General features: G+C 35.5%; 1 protein-coding gene across 1 annotated transcript in view; it reads right to left on the reverse strand.

The window, feature by feature from the left end:
* Positions 1 to 24,995, reverse strand: part of LOC144440088 (uncharacterized) — a 58,506-nt gene extending 33,511 nt beyond the window's left edge. The window contains exons 1-7 of the mRNA XM_078129346.1: positions 24,936 to 24,995; positions 7,113 to 7,245; positions 6,047 to 6,234; positions 3,422 to 3,569; positions 2,904 to 2,995; positions 1,891 to 2,003; positions 73 to 303 (exon numbers count right to left, since the gene is read on the reverse strand). Coding sequence (XP_077985472.1) covers positions 73 to 303; positions 1,891 to 2,003; positions 2,904 to 2,995; positions 3,422 to 3,569; positions 6,047 to 6,234; positions 7,113 to 7,218 — 878 coding nt within the window. The 5' untranslated portion in view covers positions 7,219 to 7,245; positions 24,936 to 24,995. The remainder of the gene's footprint in view (positions 1 to 72; positions 304 to 1,890; positions 2,004 to 2,903; positions 2,996 to 3,421; positions 3,570 to 6,046; positions 6,235 to 7,112; positions 7,246 to 24,935) is intronic.
* Positions 24,996 to 25,459: the final 464 nt, after the last annotated feature.

A 25,459-nucleotide genomic window follows, 5' to 3' on the forward strand; every position in this document is an offset into this window, starting at 1 on the left:
TAGGAAGTGATAAGCAACAAGATGTAAACATTCTCTCAGGATACCTCTGTGAAACAAGTGAAATAAACCCACCTCTTGATGTCAATGTCAAGTGTTGACATGAATTGTTGTTGTTTTGAAGTCTGTGTAGAACCGTACGCAGCAGTTACTCCAGCACTGAAGGACCCAAGACCACCAGATATACCAGCTTCTAGTTCTAAGTACCTGGTGTATTCACTACGATCCGAGTACGTCATCATGGTAGATGAGGTATCATAGATACCATATATTTTCATCGTATCAGGCACATCATAGCCATCATATCTAAAGAATTGTGAAATGCAAACACGGTGAAAAACATTATCCATACATAGAAGGCGTTCAGCCTTGTCTATGGACCCAAGGGTAAACTAATAAATAGTGATCAACGTCGTCGTCGTCGTCGTCATCATCATCATCATCATCATCATCATCATCATCGTTTAAAGGAACATTTATTCCTTTTTTCATATTATTTCATAATATTTATTTTCACCAGACACAAAGAGAAATGATACACAACTGAGAAGAAAATAAAATAAAAATTGTACCATGTTACAATTAAAAAGGCTAAAACTACATAAGCAGGGCGAACGTACTCTAGTAGAGTACATGGTGTGATTATAAGTCTCGAAAGATTCTATAATTACAAATACATGGGTGAAAACGGTACATGTAGTATCAGGGGAAAAATCATTAAGTTGTAAGTGAACAGTTGCTATACTGTTGTGTTTAAAAATCAATCTGGAGTTGACCGTTGGCGACTTTGCATATTGCGCCGTTGATAGCCCATGTTGATTCAAACAGTTGTATGCTATGTTCTTGTCGGTAGTGTTGATATTCAAACGATAATTTTGCTCGAAAGTGTGTTTTCAAGATTTCCATGGGGTCTATTAGTGTCGCGTCTTTCATTTAATTTCCTCTTGCTAGGTGGATTGACATCTTTGCTGTATATGTAAAATATATACGTGAACAGGTGAAGTGTTCGTTTGTCTGGAAATGTTCTACTCTTACTTGGTGGGTTGATTAGGAACCAGTGTCCTGGGATTTTGCGATTGTTGGTGGAAAGTTGTGTTGATATCCTGGTTACGAAGACGAGCAGTTGTTGGATATTTGGGCATTCTAAGAATGTATGCAGCAATGAGTCTGCATTGCCACACGGTGAACAGTTTGGATCTGATCGTAGTCCTAGCTGCATTATAAAGGAAGTTACCAGTGGTGTAGGCACCGTGTGTAATCCTCCATAATTGTAGGTCGCCCTCTCTCTTTGTTATTGATGGGTGATAACATGCTTTAAAGCTCAAGGTTTCATCGATGTTGGCAGACTCAGTATGTCTCTCCAAACTGTATCGAGTTTGGTAGGTAGTTTGTTTTCATGTAGTACCGATACGAGATGTTTATAGATAGCCCCTCTCTCTATTTTCTAAAGCGGCGCTAGGTTTATTCCTATTGAATGACGTAATTCGAATGCATAGGTTGTTTTCAGGGAGTCGTTGGGGAGGTTGCTACTCAAGAAATCACCGATTTGTTGGAATTGCTCGGTGTAGAACTTCCATGGAGAGGGTGAGGATACGATTGGTGTGTATTTTTACTCTGTGTTGAATATCTGTTGTATTCAGCTAGCGATTGTTGTCAGTGTCGATAAGGTCGGCGATGGTTGGAATACCTGCGTCTACGAAGTGGATTAAGGTACGATTGGATAGGGTGTAGTATTAAAAGATTTTGGAAAAATGGTTCTTTAAGAATGTCTGACAGGGTTGTTGGTCCTCATTTGCGTTTTTTCGGTCGAGATTCCACAGTAGTAGTCTGTAATGTGTGTCTTAGGTGCCTCAACATTAGCTGTCAAAATATTAAAGTACTGCAATCACTTACTTGGAATAACCGGCACATGTCCTTTGGATAAGACTCATTTTACGGCTATCTGGACTGTACACTCCACGTCCGTCAAATCCAACACCAATAAAGTTGGCTGCATCAAGCATATCCTGGAATATATTTATATATGATATCCCATAATCTCATCATTACTGTAATTCTCTAAGGGACCTGTCAGTATTTTTTCTGGCAGGGGTGGGGGGGGTAGCGATATGTGTTTAATACACGGACACTCACCACAATCAGTACTAAGCTTACTGCGCTCATATCAGAAAAAATTGAAATCGATATTCTTTTCACTAAACGATGCATCATTATTTTATGACAACTAAACTTCGCTCAGCTCATGTTTAACTTTCTTAAATGCACACCAATCTGTCTGAAAAATCGTAAGTAGAGACCATAGGGGTTTTGTGAACATCTGAGTCATCGCTACCGCTACCATAGCTGTCAATCAAATATTAGTGCCTAAATGCTTCGGGGAATACTGGACAATTGAGATCTTCGCTGGGCCACAGCGCTAGTGCCAATTTAGTCTTAAATAAAATAATATCGTTATACTTTTATTCATATACATAGCAAGTACCAAGCTCCCGATTGTTATGTCATGAAGCTTGAATGGGAAATGTTGAACAGTTAATTGTGGGTGTAAAACGTCAACCTTTACACCTCATACACAACAACCATAAGTGATATTCCTCTAAAGTCCTCCCAACATTTTTCAATATTATATAATATTAAACCCCTTCACTTGTAATAATAATAATAGTAGTAATAATACTAATAATAACATGTTTTAAGGCACAATGACTATTCTCTGTAATGACATAGGATTACGTCATTCATATTGAAATCTCTATCATATCAGATTCCCAGCAGGTCACTCTAACAATTATACCTTCATGATCCATACGAGCTTTTCATCTAGCCTGCTGCAGCTAAAAATGTAATGTTCAGGCCACATCGGATATCAGCTTGAATGGTTTCCATTGTATCTTAAGCATACTTACAAGACATGTTGATTGCGAAGGTACTCTGTTTTCATAACATGGATCCCCAGGCAGGTACCCAGAGCCATAGCATCCATTAAACATCATAGGTCCTTAAAAGTTGAATGAATGAAATATATAAATGTTAAACAATCATATTGTGGTGATAAGATTACACAACATTTAAGGTGGATGGATGGACTGATGTGCTCGTGTGTATGGCCATGGTATGTATAGATTATATAGAATCGTAAGTCGAGCAGCTTTTCTATGGGTTTGTAATGTAGTCTCTCTCTCTCTCTCTCTCTCTCTCTCTCTCTCTCTCTCTCTCTCTCTCTCTCTCTCTCTCTCTCTCTCTCTCTCTCTCTCTCTCTGTGTCTTTTTGTGTGCGTGCGTGCGAACATGTGCATGTCACATGTGCATGCATGCATGACTACGTTATTGCTTTTGAAATCTGACAACTTCTGATTTGTATATTAGAGCCACATATGTACTAACGAGTACAATGAACGCCATGGAAGCTATACTTTCCCACTTACCAATGCCCATCGGGTAGCCAAAGACTGGCTGGGATGATGATTCTTCTTTGTTATATTCCTTTTTAACATCGACATCAATGTGCCATGCAGGAGGTGCAAATACATCAACTGATTGGAAGCCGTTTTGTGGCTGCACATCAATGGATGCCTGTGCAAAGGTGAAAATATAATATCGTTGAGTAAGTCTACATATTCCGTGCGACTCATTCTACTTTGGTATGAATGAATTTGAGTTTGATTATCATTTCTACTGCACTATCACATTTTCAAATCATCATCAACTACCATCATTTACATTCGCAGTCTTTGGACACACCCTGTTTTCTCAGACAAATACCGATTCGTCCACGATCATCGAGTATTCACAGTACTATTGATAGTCATATCAGAGTTCAATGCACTGACACGAATATTAACATCATACAGTGTTTTCAAATCCTCGATAACATCTTCACCAATATAGACTCTTTTCCTCTTTACTGATTTTACAGATGTTAATATCAATTGTGGAATGTCTGGGTGTCGTGTAGTCTATCAGCTAGCCCTCGGATGTTCTTCTGATAAAATACGACACACAGCCGAACAACGCTAGCGAATGTCATCAGGATATAAATAACTGCCAATCAGAGAACCGTATTAGCGACAAGCACAAACAGAGGACAATAGCTATATTTTCATTCATATTCATCTTAAGGAGGGGCTTGTAAAAATAACCATCAATGCGTTAACTAAAATGTGTGAATGACAACATCTACACACTCATCAAACACAATTACCATAAACTGATAAAACATAGTAATGACATAAATGTGTTTGTCAACACCTGCATGCAGACTGAATATATTAAAGTATATATATGTATATATGGCCCAACCCATCGCTTATCGTAATCTCAAAGGAATCTCCGGTCTGAAAATGACATTCGCTAGACTGTTCGGGCAAGCCCTCACATGCGAACTTCGTTCGCTTATAGTTATAGCATCGAAAGAAAGCCCGAACGTCTAGCAGCAAGACTAGGTGTCGTGTTGTATCAGTCCAATCATTTGACGAACACTTTATGAGATTTACAATCATATTTCAATGCGAAAATTGCCTGGTCCTGTTGCATATATCATATTGAGTACAAACCCTGCATATATGCAACATTTACTCTCTCATTCGTTTTATGTATAGCATATTCCACATCATTCCATACAAGTAAAATGAAAAGAGGACTGTTCAATCGAGATATGATTATCAATAACGCTGATGAAAAAATCAATAATGCGACCAGATGACATTTTTGTAACAAAAATATACCGATAAATATATTAAAGTAAGGGACCATTGTCACATTACAAGTAGGTACAGAGGTTTAACTTATGAATAATGTAACTTATAATTTAAGTTAACAAATAAGATACCAGTTATCTTTCATAATATTAGAGGATATGATAGTTACTTTATAATACAAGAGATTGGTAGGTTTGATCATCAATATATAAATGTAAAACCAATTAATGTGGAAAAGTGTATGTCTTTTATGTCGGGTAAACAATTAGTGTTTATAGAAAGTTTTCAATTTATGAGTTCCAGTCTATAAAATATCCTTGACAATAATGCACATACACAAAGAATGTGTTCAAAGATAAATTCCAATTGATGAAAATAAGTATGTATTACTTTGACTATATGGTTGGATTTGAAACATTTGAAGATAAACAAATAACCAGCCAAAAATGATTTTATATTTTTATGAATGGCAAAAATATAATCAATGAAGATTACCAACATGCTGAACATGTATTGAAAACATTTGAAATAAAAACTTATGGGTGCATACCATGACTTATATCTCAAATTAATGAACATACAATTGGCTGGTTTATTTGAAAATTTCAGAAAGACTTGTAACCAACATTACAACCTGGATCATTGCCATTATTTGACAAGTCCATGGCTTGGTTGGGATGCAATGTTAAAGATAACTGATGTAAACCTAGAACTATTAACTGAGATTGTTGATATGCATCAATTTATTGAACAAAGAATGAGAGGAGGGATTTCATATATTGCTCACAGATACAGTAAACGGTTGTTGAAAAAAATCTAAGATGACGCACCTTGTGTACAATTGTGGAATTTGTTTGTCTGAGATCAAACATTTATTCATATATGAAAGATGATAACATTGATGGTAAGCACGCTAAATGTATTAACGAGAATGTTATGAAAAAGCAAGTACACCATAGGGTGCATAGATGCATCACACCATGAAAACAATTAGAAGTATGAACTATCAGTTAGGCAGTTATGAAATTAACAAATTATTACTGAGCTGTTTCGATGATAAACGATATTTACTTGGTGATGGTACATGTTCTCTATCTTATGGATATTAAAAATGTTAATAAAACACATTGGGGGTTCATACAACCGCTCAGAAACCAATAATAAACTGCACACCCTACACTTCAAGATAACTTGATCATAATTTCTCGCTACATTGTGTTTAACTGAAACAAACTTTTCAACATACTGCAGCTAGACGCATACACACTCACAACAATGTATTGATGTATGCATTTGGTATCGAACGGAGCCAATGAACACTAACGTGAAACGTGTGAAAATAAACAAACTTACCCCATTCTGCAGATAGCTAGCGTCATCTACTAAAGCAACTGCAATTTCGCCACCCATACCCATGTCAGAATCGGACGTTTCACGTGTCTGTTTGTGTACAAGTTGGTTGGTATTATCCTTCTCATCTGCAACATTGGAGGTCTGCGAGAAAGCGCCCATAAAATGGTCGTGTACGTGATCTGGAATTTCTGTAAATAAGCAATAGTGCTTAGGAGTAAACATTATTTTTGAATGTTCATGTTGGCATTGGTGCTAAGGATAGTTTGAAAGTACACATTTGGTTGGAGGTCATTTGGCCCAGACGACACTTTCCCTAAACAAGGGAAAACCTCTACTGGCCACCTTTGCTGATATGTAATACAGAGCCAATACACTTTGATCTTCTTACAGACAGTGTTGAAAGTTAGTTTTCATCGGTTGCTAATGCAACCACACGTTACAATTTACAGCAACAAGATTGAATAAATGTACTTTTATACTGCTGCATTTTGTATAAATGAAAAGAACTAACTTGCATCCATACAGACCTGAAATGCAGACATCAACACGTTGGTGCCTGCATGCCTGTGTTTAATAACAGTATGTTTTAGTTGTTTATTTGATCCAGGCTTAAAGAAATTGCAGAAATTGCTGTCTTGCTATCTTAGTGTAGAATACGCAGCTCCTTATTTATGCGTGGTCTTGGCAAACAGAGCCAGTCTACAATAACATACATTGGACTTTATAAAAGTGGAATTGTAATACATAACGTTATTTTTAATTGCAATAGCTTTGTGTGAACAGTCAATATACTTATTTAGTTAAAGAAAAAAGAAACGTATGCGGAATGTAAGAGTAAAGGTGAACTTTCTAGGAATGTATGTATGTATGTATGTATGTATGTATGTATGTATGTATGTGATGTGATGTGCGTATATATATATATATATATATATACATATATATATATATATATATATATATATATATATATATACATATATATATATATATTTATCTCTGGGTGCTCGATTTTTAATGGAAGTTTTGGTGTATCGTTTATGTGTTAGCAGTGATTTCAACTTACTGAAATCATGTTGCGTTCCAGATTTTGTAGATTGGGCTGGTACCGCTTCTACTCGGAATACCAGGTTGAGAGCAATCAACGATCCGATCAATCGAAATGGAAACATGGTTTAACAGTACACTAGTTTCCACCTCTAAAAAAAATGACAAAAACACCAGTTTGTTTGTTTACTTGCATGAAGTGAGCTAAGGAAAGACAGTGAATGGACGAAGTTACGTAAAATAGCAACACAATTTATACCAAAAACAACAAGGAGCGGCCCAGGTGTAGGCTCGGGTCACTTTTCTCAATCTTTGTATAGCTGGGGAAGTTATAATGTAAAACTAGCAGCTGTACTAATTATAACATATTAACACGCTATCAGTTAAGACTGTTGCGGTTCCTGGCTCCAGTACATGATGTCTATGGTTTGACAAGTTCTTGACACTAATTACACTGTATGGCTTTGAATGAATGTTGTCTCATTCCTGCATACCACGACCACTCAAACACATCAGTGGTTATTTTAGCATGTTGAGATTTGGACTTAAATTATCAGGGTGGGGCAGTGTTTTCTAGAATTCCATCGAATAAAAATGGTTGCCTCCCCCAGACCTTACTTGTACAAAACTCACTGACCTCGTCTCTCCTCTCTCCTTGAATATTTGTGATAAAAATAACATTGCACAAAAGATAGTGATCCTCCCCCCCCCCCCTCCGAAATCCCAGCCCCTTTTTCCATTACGAGAGATGACGGTGGAGGAACTACCTAGTGTATATACATGGTGACAGATGCTCATTGTGAGCCAGAAACTGAAGTTTGATCAGTTACTTATACAACTGAGTTGTATCTCAATAACTTCTTAATGCATTGGGCTAACACTTGGTGAAGATGTTTAGATTTTGAACAAGACATATTGACACAAGTGGTCCTAGCAACCCTAGGCATGCCCTTAGCAATTGCCAAATACCAGTCTGAGTATAGTTGGCAAAGATAATATTACTGCCAAATACCAATATATTTTGCAAAGATAGCATTATTGCCAATGCATGTAAAGAATCATTCATCAAATGTATTGAAATATTTCTAGCGACAAGACGACGTCCTTACCAATGCTCAAATGGTGGTGTGTGTTGCAAACATAACAACAGGGATGGGTGGGAATGTGGATAACCATACAAACGATAGACATATACATGCCTAGTAACAAGACCAAGTCAACATTAACACAAAAATGATGTGTATTGCACAGATAATAACAGGCGTTGTTAGGCAAGTTAATAAACATTTACTATACACAATCACGAGCATACAGATCACAGCAACAGTAAAATTATGTATATGCATGTAATACACGTCAATAAAGAACACGGGTGGATAGTCATATGGATAAACATTGGCACAAATCGTACAATTATTCTATAATGCCATTGGTATAATCTTCCATTATTACATAGAGCCTAAATGCTTCATATGATCAGGAGTATTGACCAAAGTTTGGGCACAGTTGGTATTGAGGGACCAAAATGACACATGTCTAGTGGATGAATACATGAGAGCTTACAATATGATCAAAGTGTTGTGGATACTGGAGAGACGCTGGGCTCTCGAACTCACGTCACTGCCTAAACTACATCAATTATATGTGTACGTATACTCTCATGGAAACTAGATGGAGGTGAAAATAAACTAACTTCATTGATCACATCAACTGAAAATTAAAGAAATATCGTTGTGTTAATAATGTGCTTAGTGTTTCAATGTTTCAATATCATAAGCTGCACAAACAAGCTTCCCTCATTACATCTGAAATACGTTTTGAGGAAATTCTGAGCTATTAGTGATGATATATCCTCTAATTGGTTATTATGCAAATTTTTCAAAGATAATAAAACATCCTTTTTGTATAGAATTCAGTGATTGTTTTAGATCAAATGATGTGATATAGAATATTGACCCATCACATTTTGCATTATTGGGAAAGACCTGTTCTTTTTAAATTTCCCTAAAGCAATATTCATGTAGCGCCCATTCATGTAGTGTTCTATTCAGTTCAAAATCTTGTCATGACATAACACCACTTATATATTTCATGGCTTGTCGATGTCGTTTATTGTCCTCTATGTGATTGCATTCAAGTAAATGATGACGTCATAGTAAATGATGGCGTCATCACGCTGTTTATCATAATTAATTTAAAATGTAACTTATATGTAAACAATAAAGTCATATGCTTCCATTAAACAATTTTGTGACAAGGCAATGTGGTTATTTTTACGATCAACTGATCACAATATGTCAATGTCTAGCTTTATCGCCATTCCACCGATTGTTTCATGGCTGAGAGAAGTGGACGAAACTGTCGAAATAATAAGTATTCAAATATGTGTCCGTGACATATTCCCCTCGATTAGGAAAAGTTGCTCCTGGCAACTAATTAGGAAAGGGGGAAATATAACAATTTTTATGACGAATGAGAGTGCAGCTAAACCAAGAAATAAGATATAAACAAAATGAAAGTATTGAGAGCTATCAATCAGTAATTTAGTAATATATCTAGCAAAATTGTTTTATATTCAGAGTATATTGTCAAATAATGAAAATCTTTATTCAACCAATAACAAAACTGTTAATAAAGAAAACAATTCAATATATTGTTTTCAAATAAACAGCTCCCAAAATTAAAGCGAAAAAAATGTCTAAGTTGTTAAAATACAGTCTGGGGTACAAAACGTGATGCAAACAAATACAGTTGTAAATATAATAAAATTTTAATTAACATATTATAACAGTCTGATATATAACTACTATGCTAAAATAACAAAGTATAAAGTTTACAAATCAAAAGTAACTAACTGTATAATGAGTAACATAAACCTGTAAATAAACTACAATCTAAGGTAATATATTGAATAAATGGTGACTATCTCAGTACCTAGCGAGTAAACAGTGAGTATGTATTCAGGAGTGTTTTGAAAAAAATGTCAAAGCTATATATAAGCTATTAACTAAACCACCCATCAATATATACATTAGTTGTAGTCAGAATCATAATAAATGGTTATTATCGCATATCATGTTAACAATTTAAACCACTACGAGCACTTAATAGAAATAGATCAACAGTCCGACTTCTAGATATGTAGTTTGCCAGTTTACATCCAAGATTGAGATGCTACATGTATCTCAACTTCCCGGGACCTTTCCTGGACTTTATATAACTTTACTTTAAAATCAGATTTAACATTACATGTTTTTTCTCTTGTTATTAGTAAATAGAGTCATAGTGTCTTGAAGGTAAGTGGATGCAGGTAAACAATGAAGTCATAGTGTCTACTATTTAACTGTATGCAAGTAAACAATGAAGTCATAGTGTCTATTATAATATACCTAGTGATAATGCTGTGCCATGATTCGCTAAAATCAGTCACGTGACAGGAAAATAGAATGACTATTTCCCAAGGGAAATAGTTCCATCAACTATTACATGGTCACGTGACAATCGCGAGTTCGCAGCAGGTCAAAATGGCAGCTTCTGACGATGTCGTCTGCCACCGCGAGTTCACAGCATGGGGTATATTATAAAACACATATTGCCTGGCCTATATTCGGGCTGTAGCACCCGTTCATTACCCCCTCGTGACTGTGAGTTACCAGAATCACATGCTATTTCCCTTGGGTGTAATAAACGGGTGATATAGCCCTCATGGCCAGGCAATTCAGCGCCCTCAACGACGATCGAGGTTTCAACATGTGTCGTCACTGCTTATGGATAATATCGGTCCCTGATTATAAGTTAATGTATGTATAAGCTAATAACTTAATCACCCCAGTAATATATACATTAGTTGTAGTAAGAAACATAATAAATGGTTATTATCGCATATCATGTTAACAATTTAAACCACTGTGAGCACTTAGGAATATTCACCAGACCAAGATCTAGATACGTAGTTTGCCAGTTTGCCGCCAAGATTGAGATGGTACCTTTATATCATCTTTAATGGACCTTTCTCCCTTCTCGATTCTCTATAACGTTTACTTTAAAATCAGTGTTTATATTGGGTGTTTTTCTTCACATTTGAGTCACTGAAGTCATAGTGTTTTTGTATATGTAACTTGATGCAGATTAACAATGCAGTCACAGTGTCTTCCTGGATGCAAGTAAACAATTAATATACACTGTCTTTTATGTAACTGGGTGCAAGTAAACAATGAAGTCATAGAGTCTTCTACCTAACTGTATGTAAGTAAAGAATGAAGTCATAGTCTTCTACCTAACTATATGTAAGTAAAGAATGAAGTCATAGAGTCTTCTACCTAACTGTATGTAAGTAAACAATGAAGTCATAGAGTCTTCTACCTAACTGTATGTAAGTAAAGAGTGAAGTCATAGTGTCTTCTGTGTAACTGTATGCAAGTAAAGAATTAAATCATGGTTTCTTCTACATAACTGTATGCAAGTAAAGCATTAAGTCATAGTGTTTTCTATGTAATTGGATACAAGAAAACAAACAAGTCATAGTGTCTTCTATGTATCTAGATGAAAGTAAACAATGAAGTCATAGTGTTTCTCTATGTATCTAGATGCAAATACACAATGAAGTGATAATTTCTGCTATATACTATATGGAAGTAAACAATGAAGTCACAGTGTCTTCTGTGTAACTGGATGCAAGTCAACAATGAAGTCATATTGTCTGTGACCCTCAAGGAATGTGAATCAAATGACAGGCAGAGGAGTTTTGAAAACCGTATAAAAGGTTTTAATTCGATCTGCAAAAAGTAACAAGTACAATATACAGGCAGTAAGTTTATGTTCCTATCAGTGGATTCTCTTTGTCATTATAATAATAATGAAAAAAGAAGCATGGATTTTGATGTCGAAGGTACAGCTCTGTTTACTAATTCAGGGCCATTCTTCAAAGAAAATTGCGGAATAACGCTAGTACTAGTGTCAGTGCAATGAGATAATTATACCAAACAACATTTCAACCAAAGACAACGACGAACTATTGTCAATAGAAAGTGGGTCCTCAAATGAAGGAGACGGTCAAGACTACAGTTACTCGCGGTAAATGCAGTGCATGTGCTCGCTTTTTACAATTTTACACACAAAGAATTTGATTCGCTACACCGCATATATTTAAAAAAAATTATCTGGACAAATTGTTATTCAAAGTTAAGTCAGCATACACTAGAGAGACATATTAGCGAGTAGTCAGTGTAAGTACAGTCACTTATGACTTAAGGCGAAATGCACCTCGACTTTGAAAGTCGTCGGATCACTTTCAAATTTGCACCAGTGGTAGATTGTGTTGGAAGATTTATATTTTTGGAAAAAAAATGGGGATCCACTGTCTAGTTTTTGAAGGAGGGTGCCCTCTAGAGTTTCATTGTTCTGGTTTCGGTCAACAAAAAGCATATGTCAATAAATGAATCCCTGGCAATATCATTTTTCGATGAATATAATTTTTTCAGGTCATTTTGCTTTCTCAATAATATGATGCTTACATTCATGTCAAATAATAGGAATATTTGTATTTTATTTCAAGATATTAACAATCAAAAATGAAAAACTTTTCGCCATATTTTTTTTGGAAAAAAATATTTTTTATTTTTTATTTTTTTTTTACTATTTGTCCGTTTTAACTTTTTAAAATAATTTGACGAAAGATAAACCTAATCATGCCAATCAAATAAATAAAAAAAAATTGGGGTAGCCATACAAACTTTTCAGATATTTTACATCAAATTCGCAGGGTCACAATGCATTCCAATGTCTTCCAATGGGTATTTATGGTATCTTGTCGTCAAATTGGTTGCCATGGAAACAGTAAATAGTGGTAATCGTTGATGTAACTAATGTTCCCTCCTAATATGAGATTTGGTTGGAAAACTATAGATGTGTGTAATTATAGTTATTATAAAAGAAAACAACTTGAAACATACACCTTGCGAGAAACCAAGATGGCTTCCCCTATTACAATTACTGGAAGTATGGATCGAACAACCATAACATAACAATGCATGTATGTATGCAATTATTTGTGTGTGTGTGTGTGTCTGTGTTGTCTGTCTGTCTCTGTGTGCTTCACCACCAATCTGCCTTGCAACCCGAGAGAATGCAGTAAAACTTGAACAGGCAAAGGCTACAACAGTCAGAGTACACAAACCAAGAAACAGAAGACTTGATTTGATCCAATCATTCAAAGACCATTTTTATTCCTTTTTTCAGATTTCAGTTTTGCTTCAAGTTAATTTCATTGTTTCCTTATTTTAACAAACTACTTGTATTTTATTTTATTTTTGGATGTGATATTATAATATATTTGTAATATTATTCAGGCAAGCAGTTTGTATAGAAATGAATAGAACTTACAATCAAGACCATCTCAATCAATACCATGGTAGTTTATCTCCACTTTTCTGTCATGATTGATGTGTTTGTAGTGTATACATAAATGAGAACTATTCCTGTCTCAGCTAGTAATGTAATGAAAAGATGTAAGACTGTGCTAACTATTAAACATGGAGTATCCTCATCGCAACTGAATTCTGCTGGAGAAGAAGTTGATCATTTACAAAACCACAATGTGCCTGTGTTGATATACAGACAATGAACACTCATGCAATCAATCAAAATACAAATTAGCAACCATCAGCAAATTTTGACAAATAGAAAGTAATATTTATTAACATTAAAAACAACTAGAAAATATGACAGCTTTTTATGAAAGTGAGGATAACATTGTCTTCTAATTTCATCAAATAGATGACAATTATTGCCAAAAATCAGATACGTTCAAATCTGAGCCATATTTATATCTAAACTTTACATAAATATCCAAACAATGGCATGACTATTTTTTAACCATGAACTAATAACTAACACAAATTTCAGTACTGTAATATTGTGAATTCAACAGTCACAGCATAGAAAGCATGTGTCATGTTACATAATCTAAGCAACATTAGGACACATATATTGACAACATCCATAAAAGACACATTACCTTCACTTGAATTGTGTAACAAAATTACCCCTACAGAGAGAGAAATATTGGAGCCTCTAGCCTAAGAATTGTCAAGTTTAGGTGATGCTGGCATTGGAATACATTTAGTCCATCAAATATTACATGCATCAGTTTTCACAAAGTTATTTGCTAACACTAGATGGCATGTTATGAGAACAGTCTTGCAGAACTGAATGGTATTCAGAATGTGTGATTATCATTACCACTGTTGAACTGTAAATGGCTGTACTTTTTCAGTAACCATAACATTTGTGTACACATTCTCCTGAAGAGAGTGGGGTACTGGTTTCTAAATTGATCTTTACTTTGTGAATTTGAACCAGAAAAGTGAATGAAAAATTTTCTTAGACACTCGGATGAAGATGTAATCTTCATGTTTACTGGGTTAACTAGTGGTAGATTGCTGACATCTCAATATTGGCCTGGCAATAGCTGATGTAAGTTTTTTTAAGCTAATACAAGTGTCACCACTAGTGGGGTGACACCACAAACATCACACTTGACACATCACTTTCAGTCCATTTCTTGCAGTGGAATTTGTCAGCATTTGTACATGTGTAAGCCCTACATAGAAAATAAAAACATGACAGACATTAATCAGTTGGTAACTTACATTATGATATAAAATTAGTTAACAAACTTAACTTTCTGTCAGTGAAATAAAATACTTATAATAATATTTAAAGTTTATCTCATACATTTACTTGAAGTAGTGACACTGGAGATATGGCTATATTATGCACACATGAACAGAACATCATCCCATCAACACAAACAAATTAGTAAACCTAAATGATGTTTACTTTGTAAATTTGCAAAAAGCTGTTGAATCTTTCAGTAAGTGAGCAGTTTTATAAAGTTCATAAACTACATAATTGTAATTTTAAATGTTGTAACTGAAGGATATACATCTACATGTGGAAAGCAATGTCTCCTAACAAAACTGTATGATAGACAAAACAAAGTTATAATCAGTCTAGTATTCATAAAGTGAAATTATTATTTTTTACCAATAGTCAAAATATAGCAGCCAAAAAATTTTTTTTTTCATGCTAGTGGGAAATGTGGTCTAAATCTCTCTATGTGATCTCATGATCTTTGAGTGCTAAACCCAGATGAGCTAAGAAAAAAAAAACTAAAAGAAACAAAATTAAAAATAAATAAATAAATAAATAAATAAGTAAATAAATAAATAAATAAATAAATAAATAAATAACGCTACAATTATTAGTTCAAATTTCAAAGTTTCAAGGAAGAGACCACAGACATTTCATCATGAGGGCAAAACTATCCACTCTAAACCGTGTCTAATAAGATTGTTTGTGGCAGAGGTTTGTAGTACTCACGTGTATGGCACATGTGACAGCCGATAGGTATTCATTTTTGGTACGTTTTCTCTTCATGAATCATCCCCATATTCAATGTTGTTTGTTTCCCGAGTGGAATGTACATATCTGTTGAATGAAAACAAAATGGCTGTCACTCAATCATGTTCCAATGCGACGGTAATAATCAATGTGCACGTTTTAGAAATACAATAACTTCTAAACTTTCCACAATCTGAGGTTTCGCTTGATAATAGTTGATTATATGCCATTCTGTCTAAAGGAATGCTTTTTTTGGAATCCCACGCTTGCAAAATTGATACGATCTTCACTAGTGTATTAATTAACTATACTACTCCACAAGTGTATACACATAGCATGCGTAATTTATACACCACATAGCGTATAATGGCATATAATAGTTGATTATATGCCATTCTGTCTAAAGGAATGCTTTTTTTTTGGAATCCCACGCTTGCAAAATTGATACGATCTTCACTAGTGTATTAATTAACTATACTACTCCACAAGTGTATACACATAGCATGCGTAATTTATACACCACATAGCGTACAGCAAGTTTGAAACTTACCTTCGGGTTTTCTTCATTTTATCTTTCACATTTGTAAAGAGAGATCCTGAGGTTCGATGAAGGAGGGTATTAGACTACATTTGACTGTACCCGCTGCTGAATTACAACAATTCACATGTGGAAAATATGATGAAAGGTCCCGGGAGAGAAGTGGACTGTGATGGTGACATTGTACTTTTTTCGTGTCTACTTCCGAGTTTGATCGGTAGTTCATAGAGAAAGTTGGTGGATACTTCGGAGCGATATTCGTACGAATTCAACTTTGCAGTCACAACGATCAGGGGGTCAACACGAAAACAATAACGAGAGACCCAAATTGGCATTCGCATTCCTTTGACTACACTCGTATTTATTTCTAGTCACAGAATGCTTTTGCTACAAAAAGCCCCTGTATCTGTTGGCGGCCTAGGGATGCCAAACGTCCCATGAAATGTTGCGACATTGACACGACGCGCAGTGCACAGAACCTGAGAGTTGACTTTTCTGAATTTTTGATATCAAGTATCTCTGCTTGACGCACTGGCGAGAGCGCAGTTGGAACAGGCGCTCCGGTCAAAAACCACGAAGATGTGGCACGCACTTTACCTAACCTGGTGCTACCTATCCTTAAATGAAACCGCTAGGAACATGTGCTGTCGTTAACGTAGGATAACCATATTTGGCAATCAACTGGAGGATCAAACCATTATCATCTAGGTGCAGTCGACTGTGTTGTTTCAGGGGTAAAATGCAAGCAATCGAGAGGTGAGTGATGCTCAGAAATTACGGTTCGAATTTTTTGATGATCCGTGAAAGATTTTCATACATCGATATCATTTAATGGATAAATAGTATATCAACCTAATTCGTACCAAATTTGAGTGAAATCTGTAGTGGGCAGAACATGTTTATTGAGTATAAACTTTTGTCTTGTTTTCAGTTTGTGAACCTGCATTTTCAAAATGGCGACCTCACAGTCACAGTGTGGAGGTATTGACAGCGTACAAGTGCTACAACGGGACCAAATAGTGACTTTCCTTCATGATTGTCATGATTGTAAGTGTTTGATTTGTTTACTTTGATTCATTTGATATCAGAAAAGGTATATTTGAGTGTTTATTTCTAGTTTTAGCCATCATTTTCGAAACGATCGCGATGTTTATACCGACAGCGCCCTCGCAGACGTTGAAATAGAGATTGGTTTTACAGTGTGTATTGTACACAAATTTTGACTCGCTCAGTATTTCCTCAACATACTTATCATCCATTTATAAATTACTTATTTCATGATGTCTATTAATAATAAATACAAGTTTTTCAAATGTTGTAGTCAATAAATACAGTTGGTTTTATATATTAACAATTGATTGCTATTGATGACGATGATGATGAAATTCACTTTACAAATTGTATATAGTTGATCGAGTTACAAAAATTGATTGTTAGTAAATGACTAAATACAATAATTTATTGCACTTGATGATAGATAAAATTGATTTTATGAAGGTAAATTAGTTATTAGGTAGAAGTGATCATTGATCTGATTAGATATTTCTGTATGTTTTTGTTTGTATAGCAAACCTACCAAGCAATATATCACAGTTCACATATCAGATGGTGAATGAAATTATTGAAGCAGTGGAAGCTGCTGGAATGTCATTAAAGGATAAAGTACCTGCTGTTCTGAGAAAGCTGTCAAACAATGTGTCAGTCCCAGAGAATATATATGATTTAGTTAAAAAAATTAGAAGATTGAAAGAAAAGGCTACCGTCTCAGGCAATCGTGAAATTTTACTCAAACCTTGTCTTGAACTACAATTGAAAACTGGTTGTATTCTCGGGGAAACTTGGCAGTCCTTGGACATCACCATAGAAAAATTGGTGCAGTGTGACTTCTCCCCAAGCTTCAAGTTGACCAACAAGATGGTAGTTGAGCTGAGTATATTTCGGCAGAAACACAATTATAGCTGGTTAGATGTCAGTAGGTGGATAGAGTTTATTTTTAGTTTGAAAGGGACAATATCACCAGGGACACTTAAAATCATCATTTGATCGTGTAATGAAGATGAAGTCAAAACTGAGATTCAGAGGGAAAGAAAAGAGACAACAGGCATTTCTGAACAGTGAGTACCATGCACCGAAACAGAAAGTATCAGTTGACAGTGATAAAACAGAGACAACACAAGCCATAATGATGAATACACAAGACATGGAGACTGAAGATACAACATTGGGTCAGAGTAACTATGATGAAATGGTAATGGATGACTTTGAAATGGATGAGGATGTATTAGATGATTATGAAGCTCGTATCAACATGTGCACAAGGACAGGGGAAATAATGTTGGAAGAGTATGATGACCTGCAAGTAAAGTACATTCATGAATCAGAGTCAACAAAAAAAGAGCTTGATAAAACAAAGAAAGATTTGGAACAAATCACAAGACACCACAAGAAACTTATACACACACATGAAGAAGCACGAAAGAAATTATCAATATACAACACAAGAAATGTTAACAAAAGACTAAAGAGAAAAGATGACAAGATAAAACAGCTTGAGAAAGAGGTTGAGTATCTGAAGACCAGCAGCGATGAGAAATGTAAAGAATTACAGCAAGATAAAATTAAAGCAGATGATGAATTCAGAAGTCATAACAAAAAGCAAGTTGAAGACATGAAGATTAAACACTTGACAGTAATTGAGGAAATGGAGGATGAAAGATTGAAAGTTGAAGAACACGTTAATTTACTTACAAACAAATGTAATGTTGAGAGTGTAAAGAAAAGACGAGCAGCACAAGAATTATCCAGGCAACGACAGAAGTTGAGAACCACAGAAGTACAACATAAAATGAAAGAAACAGAATTACAGAAGAAGATTAAAGAACTTGAAGTGGACAATGATGACCTGAGAATTATAATTGAAGCCTTGCAAGAGGGAAGAAAACTAACATCTTTCCATGATGGGAAATATACTGATGAAGTACGCATAACATGTTATGAACTTCTCAAACAGGGTGTAGGTGCCAATCATGTATCAGACATCATTCGCACAGTTTTAAAGAATCTATGTGAAATAGATGTTGATAGACTATCAAAAGCTTCACTGGTAAGGCTGATGAGCGTAGAAGCTAATGTTCTAGCTAAGCGACAGGCAGCTGAAGCCATGCTTGATGGAACACACCACACACTCATGTTTGATGGTACTTCAAAACATGAAAAGAAATTCCTGGATTTTGAGGTGTCCACAGATAGAGGATCTTATACCATATGAATGCATGATGCGCTTGGAGGGGACACACAGACACAACTTGACACCACTAAGACTGTCTTTGATGAGCTTGCTAGCCTAATAGACAGTGATGATGACACTACATCAAAAGCACTCCTAAGTAAAATCAAGAACACAATGTCTGATAGGCATATTGTAAACAAAAACTATGTTGCTGAACTGGAAAAATGGCGTAGTAAGGTCCTACCTGACGTTGTTGATGACTGGCAAAATTTGAGTAAGCAGAAAAAGGCCTCTCTAACCAACATCAATGACTTTTATTGTGGACTCCATTATGTAGTTGGTATGGCCGATTATGTGGAGTCCACAATGAAGGAAATTGATCAGTTAGAGGGTACTTCTCTTGGCATGGCCGCACTTCCAGAATTTAAAACATGGAATATTGGTAGTCAGTCCAGCGCCTACAGACTGATCAGGGATGTGTGTGAAACATTCTCTGGTGGAAGGAATTCGAACCAACAAGTCGGACAGCCAGAAACATTCCGCGCAGTTTTAGATGGCAAAAAGTGCTACTTACAAGACTTTGTTGGAAACAGGTTTAATATTTTGTTTGAAAATGCAAGTGCCGTCTATCACCATACGGCTGACCTGTTACATCTTCTTGACCAGTCTGAGAAATCCAACAAAATGTTGCGTGCCATCAATGCTGATATCCGATGCAAGAACATTACCAGCACTGTTAGAGCTCTTGGCATTTTGGAGAGAGTCATAACATCACCCCTTTGGCAGTTACTGGACAGTAAAATGCATGTCCTTGATATGAACAGGTATTACTCCCTGCTTCGTGACAAGTTGTATGAGTGGAAGGATAACCCGGCAGATCTGCTTGTCCAGTCTACATGTTTGTATCCAGATTTCCCCCCAGTAAAAGATGTGGTGTATTATAATTTGTTTCTGTCTGACTCAGAAGAAGAGGATGAGATGACAGAAATGGTACTAGGAGTTCTGTGTAGTGCTCTTTTGATTGTCACTGAAAGAATGCTCACTGACCACCTCCCAGGAGGGAAGCATACTTCAGTAACTGAAGTGAAACATCAAGAGACTACTAGTGTCCCCAAAACAAACATTTCAACCGAGCACAGCTTCGGTTGTCTTGACCGGCTTCTGAAAGAAAAGCCAAATGCATCCACCGTTGCTCTGGAGGGTTTAATTTTATTTACAAACAACAAAACAAACAAGTGGCTTAAAGACATGGACAGTGAGAAAAGAAGAGATGTAATCACCCTAGCTCGAAGAAGAGCACCAGAATTTGTTGACAACTATAAAACAAGAAAGAAGGCAATCAGAGAAGGCAGACTTCAGATATTGAAAGCAAAAGCCGGGGCAAGGGAAAAGAAACAGAAAAAACAACAGGACACAAGACAGGGTTTACTTGACAGAGTGACCCAGATTGGTGGACAGTGTAGATGTGATAAAGATATTGAAACCTTATTGACCGGAAAGACAGAAGGGAAGAAAAAAGAACTTTTAAAAGATCAAATCAATTTTTACAAAACTATAATACAAGTAAAGGGGGTACCGAAAGAACACTTTTTCTTCTCACAAAATGGAAAATGTCACAATACAGATGTTTTACGAGGTCACCTTTTACAAATAATTGAACACAACATAAAGAATACAACTACAGATAACTGTGAACAAATGGACACACATACTACAACAACAGAGGAAAGAAGACAGAAGTTACTAGACTTGAAGGAAAGACTGAAAGAGAGAGCATTACAACAAAGACTGAAACATACACAGCCACCGGCAAAAAAAAAGCGAAAGTAGAACATTTTTGTAGGCAAATGCATTGCTCAATCTTGAACTTATGAACTCAATCCAAAAATAGGAAAACTCTGGATTAATTAAATTTGGCAAATAATGACATTCTGTAATAACGCATACAACAGTAGATAATCCGGCTGGTTTTCCGATGACAAATGGTACATGTATAGTCATGAATGGAAACGTATATAAATCTGCCAAATTTATTTACTTTGTTATTTAAGTATAGGTACAGAATTTCCACCTACTGTAGAGAACTGTTCTCACTCATATCCAGAGTTGTAACTACTTGTTTAACAGTTATGGAAAGTTTGAATGCATAGTTCTGGAGTTATTCTCCCGCGAAATTGTGAAAATGTTTATATCGTGGACACCTATGTTGAACTGACAAATTTAATTTTCATGTGATTTCTGTATAAGTAAATAATATTTTCCACCTGCTGTACAGAACTGCTCTCATTCTTATTCAGAGGTACCTACTTGTTTAACACATGTGGAAAGTTTCAATGATTTTGGATGTACAGTTCTGGAGTTATTATCCTGCGAAATTGTGAAAATGTTGAGAAACGGCATATCTTGATAAACTAGAAATTTCAATTTTGGATGACGTTTGAATAACTAGCTGTCCAATTTCAAAGCACTATATAGTGTTTTTACTTATTATATAGCTATAAATATTGGTGCTGCACACCTGTATCAAATTTCATTCAATTCTGTAACATGTAACTGGAGTTATGAACATTTGAAATTGTCAAAATGTCCAAAAACTCAACCATATTGCGCGGTGCCGGCCATTTTGTGAATTTATGTGAAGAAATATTTTGCAGTTTCACTCATTTTTAACCACATGACATTCGTTAAAATATGAGTTAATCATATCTCATTTATTATTTTCCTGCAAATATAGACACTATTGATTTAAATATATAGTTTTTATAGTCTTACACACCTGGAAACTACTCAACCAGGCCCTTGAAACTGGTGGAAAACTAAAATTTTCAGATATTTGCATAATTTGTTGAAAATGTCTAAACAATTCGGTACTTTTCAGGGAATAAAATTGCTGTAACTTTTGAAAGGTTCATGCGATTTTCAAAATTTTTGTTTTGTTTTTGTCCTTTTACTTTCCTCTTTCCAAATAATGAACAATAATAGTCATAGCATCAACTCAAAAAAATGACTTGGCATCCTCGTACTGCTACATAGTTGCACCCTTGTCTAAATACGTACTTCAAAAGCTACAAAATTAAAATAGGTCGGGGTTATGTTGTGACTACTGAATACATACAGGGAGTATGATCAGATTGCAGATCAATTTTGAGTTTGTGCTGGTCGTCGATCTGTTCGTCGTCCATTCTCTACGCCTAGATAATTTCAATGTACCATGAAATAGATGGATCTAGCTCGTGATCGATCTACAAAAGCAACAGAAGATGTGGTTAATTTTACATTACGGCTAAACTCTGAATGGAATGGGTACATTTTCAGTTTAGATGCATGATGGACTGTACGTTTATCCTAGAAAACTAGACATGTTTATACCGGGGAGTGATAGTTCTTCTTTCACTGGGGATGCGCATACACATGCGCAGAACTCCAAAATAACCGAGGCGCGTTCTACTTTAAGTAAATCATCAACTCAAAGCGCGCGTGATAGGAATCCTCACATAAATAACAATTTCAATAAAATGGCTACGTATTAGAAAAGTTGCATTTTTAAAAACAAATCGTCAAAAATCAAAAGGAGGGGAGCTGTCACCCCCCTCCCTCCCTCCCTCCCCCAGGCTAAGGTACTGGGATCAGTGTCAGTCTAATGAACATACACACTAAATATAGTAAAATTGTAAGCGGTTTTATCAAGGTGAAAACTTTCGGCCAAATATGCAAATTATGTTTGACCATATAAAATTGTTTGAAAACATAACATAAATCCTCTAAGAGGTCATTTTTCCACAGGAATACACTCCAAGTAACAAAGAAATCTGACAACTGGTTTAGAAGTTGAAGATTACAAAAAAATGAAGGACTAGACGTGGAACGTGTAACGCGAAGGGCGTCGACAGACAAGCCACTTTAATATCCCAATAAAGATCTGTTCGGTAGTCACTAACAACGAACCTTAAATCCCAGTATGAAAGGGAATATGATAAAGACGAGACTTTTACCAAACCGTATAGGTACATAAGGAACGGTAACATTACTATATGAATATAGTTATATCCATATTGTCTAATGTGGTCGCCAGCTTTACTTGCTAAAACCCTTGCAGACTCAACGTGTCTTAATTAACCCTAAACAAGTGATATATAAATCTATAATCAAACTTGTAAGCTTATACACTGAAACTAACAGAAACAAACCTATAGGCATAACTTCTCAACGAATCAGTCCGACAAGTTGATAAGGGCGAGATCAATAGTTAAATGTGAGATAACAAACTAAATTTTTATACTTAGACCCCTTCTAAATAAATTTGATAATTGCTTCAAACCGTACAATAGATTTCAAATCAGTATGTATTAGTATACAGTGCTATGAATATAAAGCCAGTACATGTATGTAGTGAGTAAAGAATAGGTCTTTTGTTGACACTTTACTTACAGTTTATTTTAGTGCCATGCATTTATTATAGCAAAAGATCTTCTATTTCTCAATTTGTCATTTTTAAAGAAATATTTGTATTTGGGGGTACAGCACATCCATTAAAAGTAAAATCGATTTTGTAGCATCACAACTAAAATATCTCAACAAACCCACCACACCCAAAAGAAAATGAAATTCAATTTAGTTTTTTAAGCATACATTGAAACTATTGTACTCCACTAACTATATGATGTTTTCATGTCAAACCAATTATATAGATTTCCTACAAATGAAAGAAACTCACCATGAAGTAAGTTTGAATTAAAAATATATATTGGATTAATGGAGCATCTGGGCGATTAGAATACACTACCCGCTGTGTGAGTATACCTATTACATAATACGGTTTACGGTGCTACTGCTGCTGATGACGATCGATGGTGGAGGTGGTGGTGGTGGTGGTGGTGGTGGTGGTGGTGGTGGTGTTGGTGGTAATTGTGGGTGATGTATTGCAAAGTTTATTGTAATATTAGCGGTGTGTAAGAAGGGTGTAGCAGTAACATCCTTTAAATGAAGACAAATTCTAATTCTTGATACATTCGTAGTTTATCATAATTAAGCTGGAATGTATGTTTGTAATTTCTCTCCTACCAATTTGTCGTCACGTTTGATAGTACAAAAGATTCACTCTTGGTAGTGACGGAGTCCGAATGTTTTTATGTCTCTCTTTCTAGCATTATCTTTAACACGGAACAATTGCCTTCATATAGTTCAGTTGCTGATTTAAAGAAAAAAATCCACCGATAGCGGCAATTAAAAAAATGCTTCCTGTGTTACACATTGCGTACGGTCAATGAATCGATGCGGATACTGAATTTTTTTTTCAATAAGAAGTTCATTAAATGACAACAGCTGACACTGGATTATTTTGTTTCGGTGTTTGTATTGTTGTATACGTATAGACTGATGCCCAATTTTGTGTAATCTTCAACGCAGGAATATGGGCTTCGAACACAAATGAGTAAACTGTCTTTTCACAGTGGCAAGCAATAGTAAGCAAAGCCCAAGTATTTGATACTCAATTTAATGACAATGCATCACTGCACTCAACAAAATCTAGACTATGATAGTCTCTTGTGACTGCTACTTCACTCGGATTTTCTTCTACTTTCAAACTGTCTTTTAATGAACGGACATCATAATCGAGATTTAAAACATTTCACCAAACGAAATATATTGTCATATTATTTAGAGTGACTTACCTGCTGTTTCAAAGTTTCCAATCTTCAAACAAGTCGGGGCTGAGTAAACTTTTCTCTGTGCCAGGGCATTTATAGTTTATATTTCCCATCATCCCTTTCGACATGTTATCGAAGTAAAGTGCTGTTCCATCTTTTAAATAACACCCTGGACACTTTGGAATGAAGACTCTTGTAAATGATTTTATGAACAACAAATTCAAAGACAAAACATTTAATGAACATAGTTTCTCTTCCCATTTCTTAGCACTACTTAGGATTTTTGATAAATATACAAATTCACCTGACATAATAATTACGATCGTTGGTGTTAGATTGTTCTTATTCAGTACAGAGGGATAACAATACTGCTTCGAATTGCTTCGTAATATTTCATATCGAAAGTAAAGCCTATGGTTTGACAGGCACATTTCACTCCCATTTTAATCCACTGTGCCTGTTTTGACATGCATTTGTTCTGATCGAGTCCCAACATGACTAAAACAAAATGACTGAAGTCGCTCTTTTTCTTGTGAAGCCATCATTAA

Source organism: Glandiceps talaboti, chromosome 9 (genome assembly GCF_964340395.1).
Source record: "Glandiceps talaboti chromosome 9, keGlaTala1.1, whole genome shotgun sequence".
In the NCBI taxonomy this organism is placed as follows: Eukaryota; Metazoa; Hemichordata; class Enteropneusta; family Spengelidae; genus Glandiceps; species Glandiceps talaboti.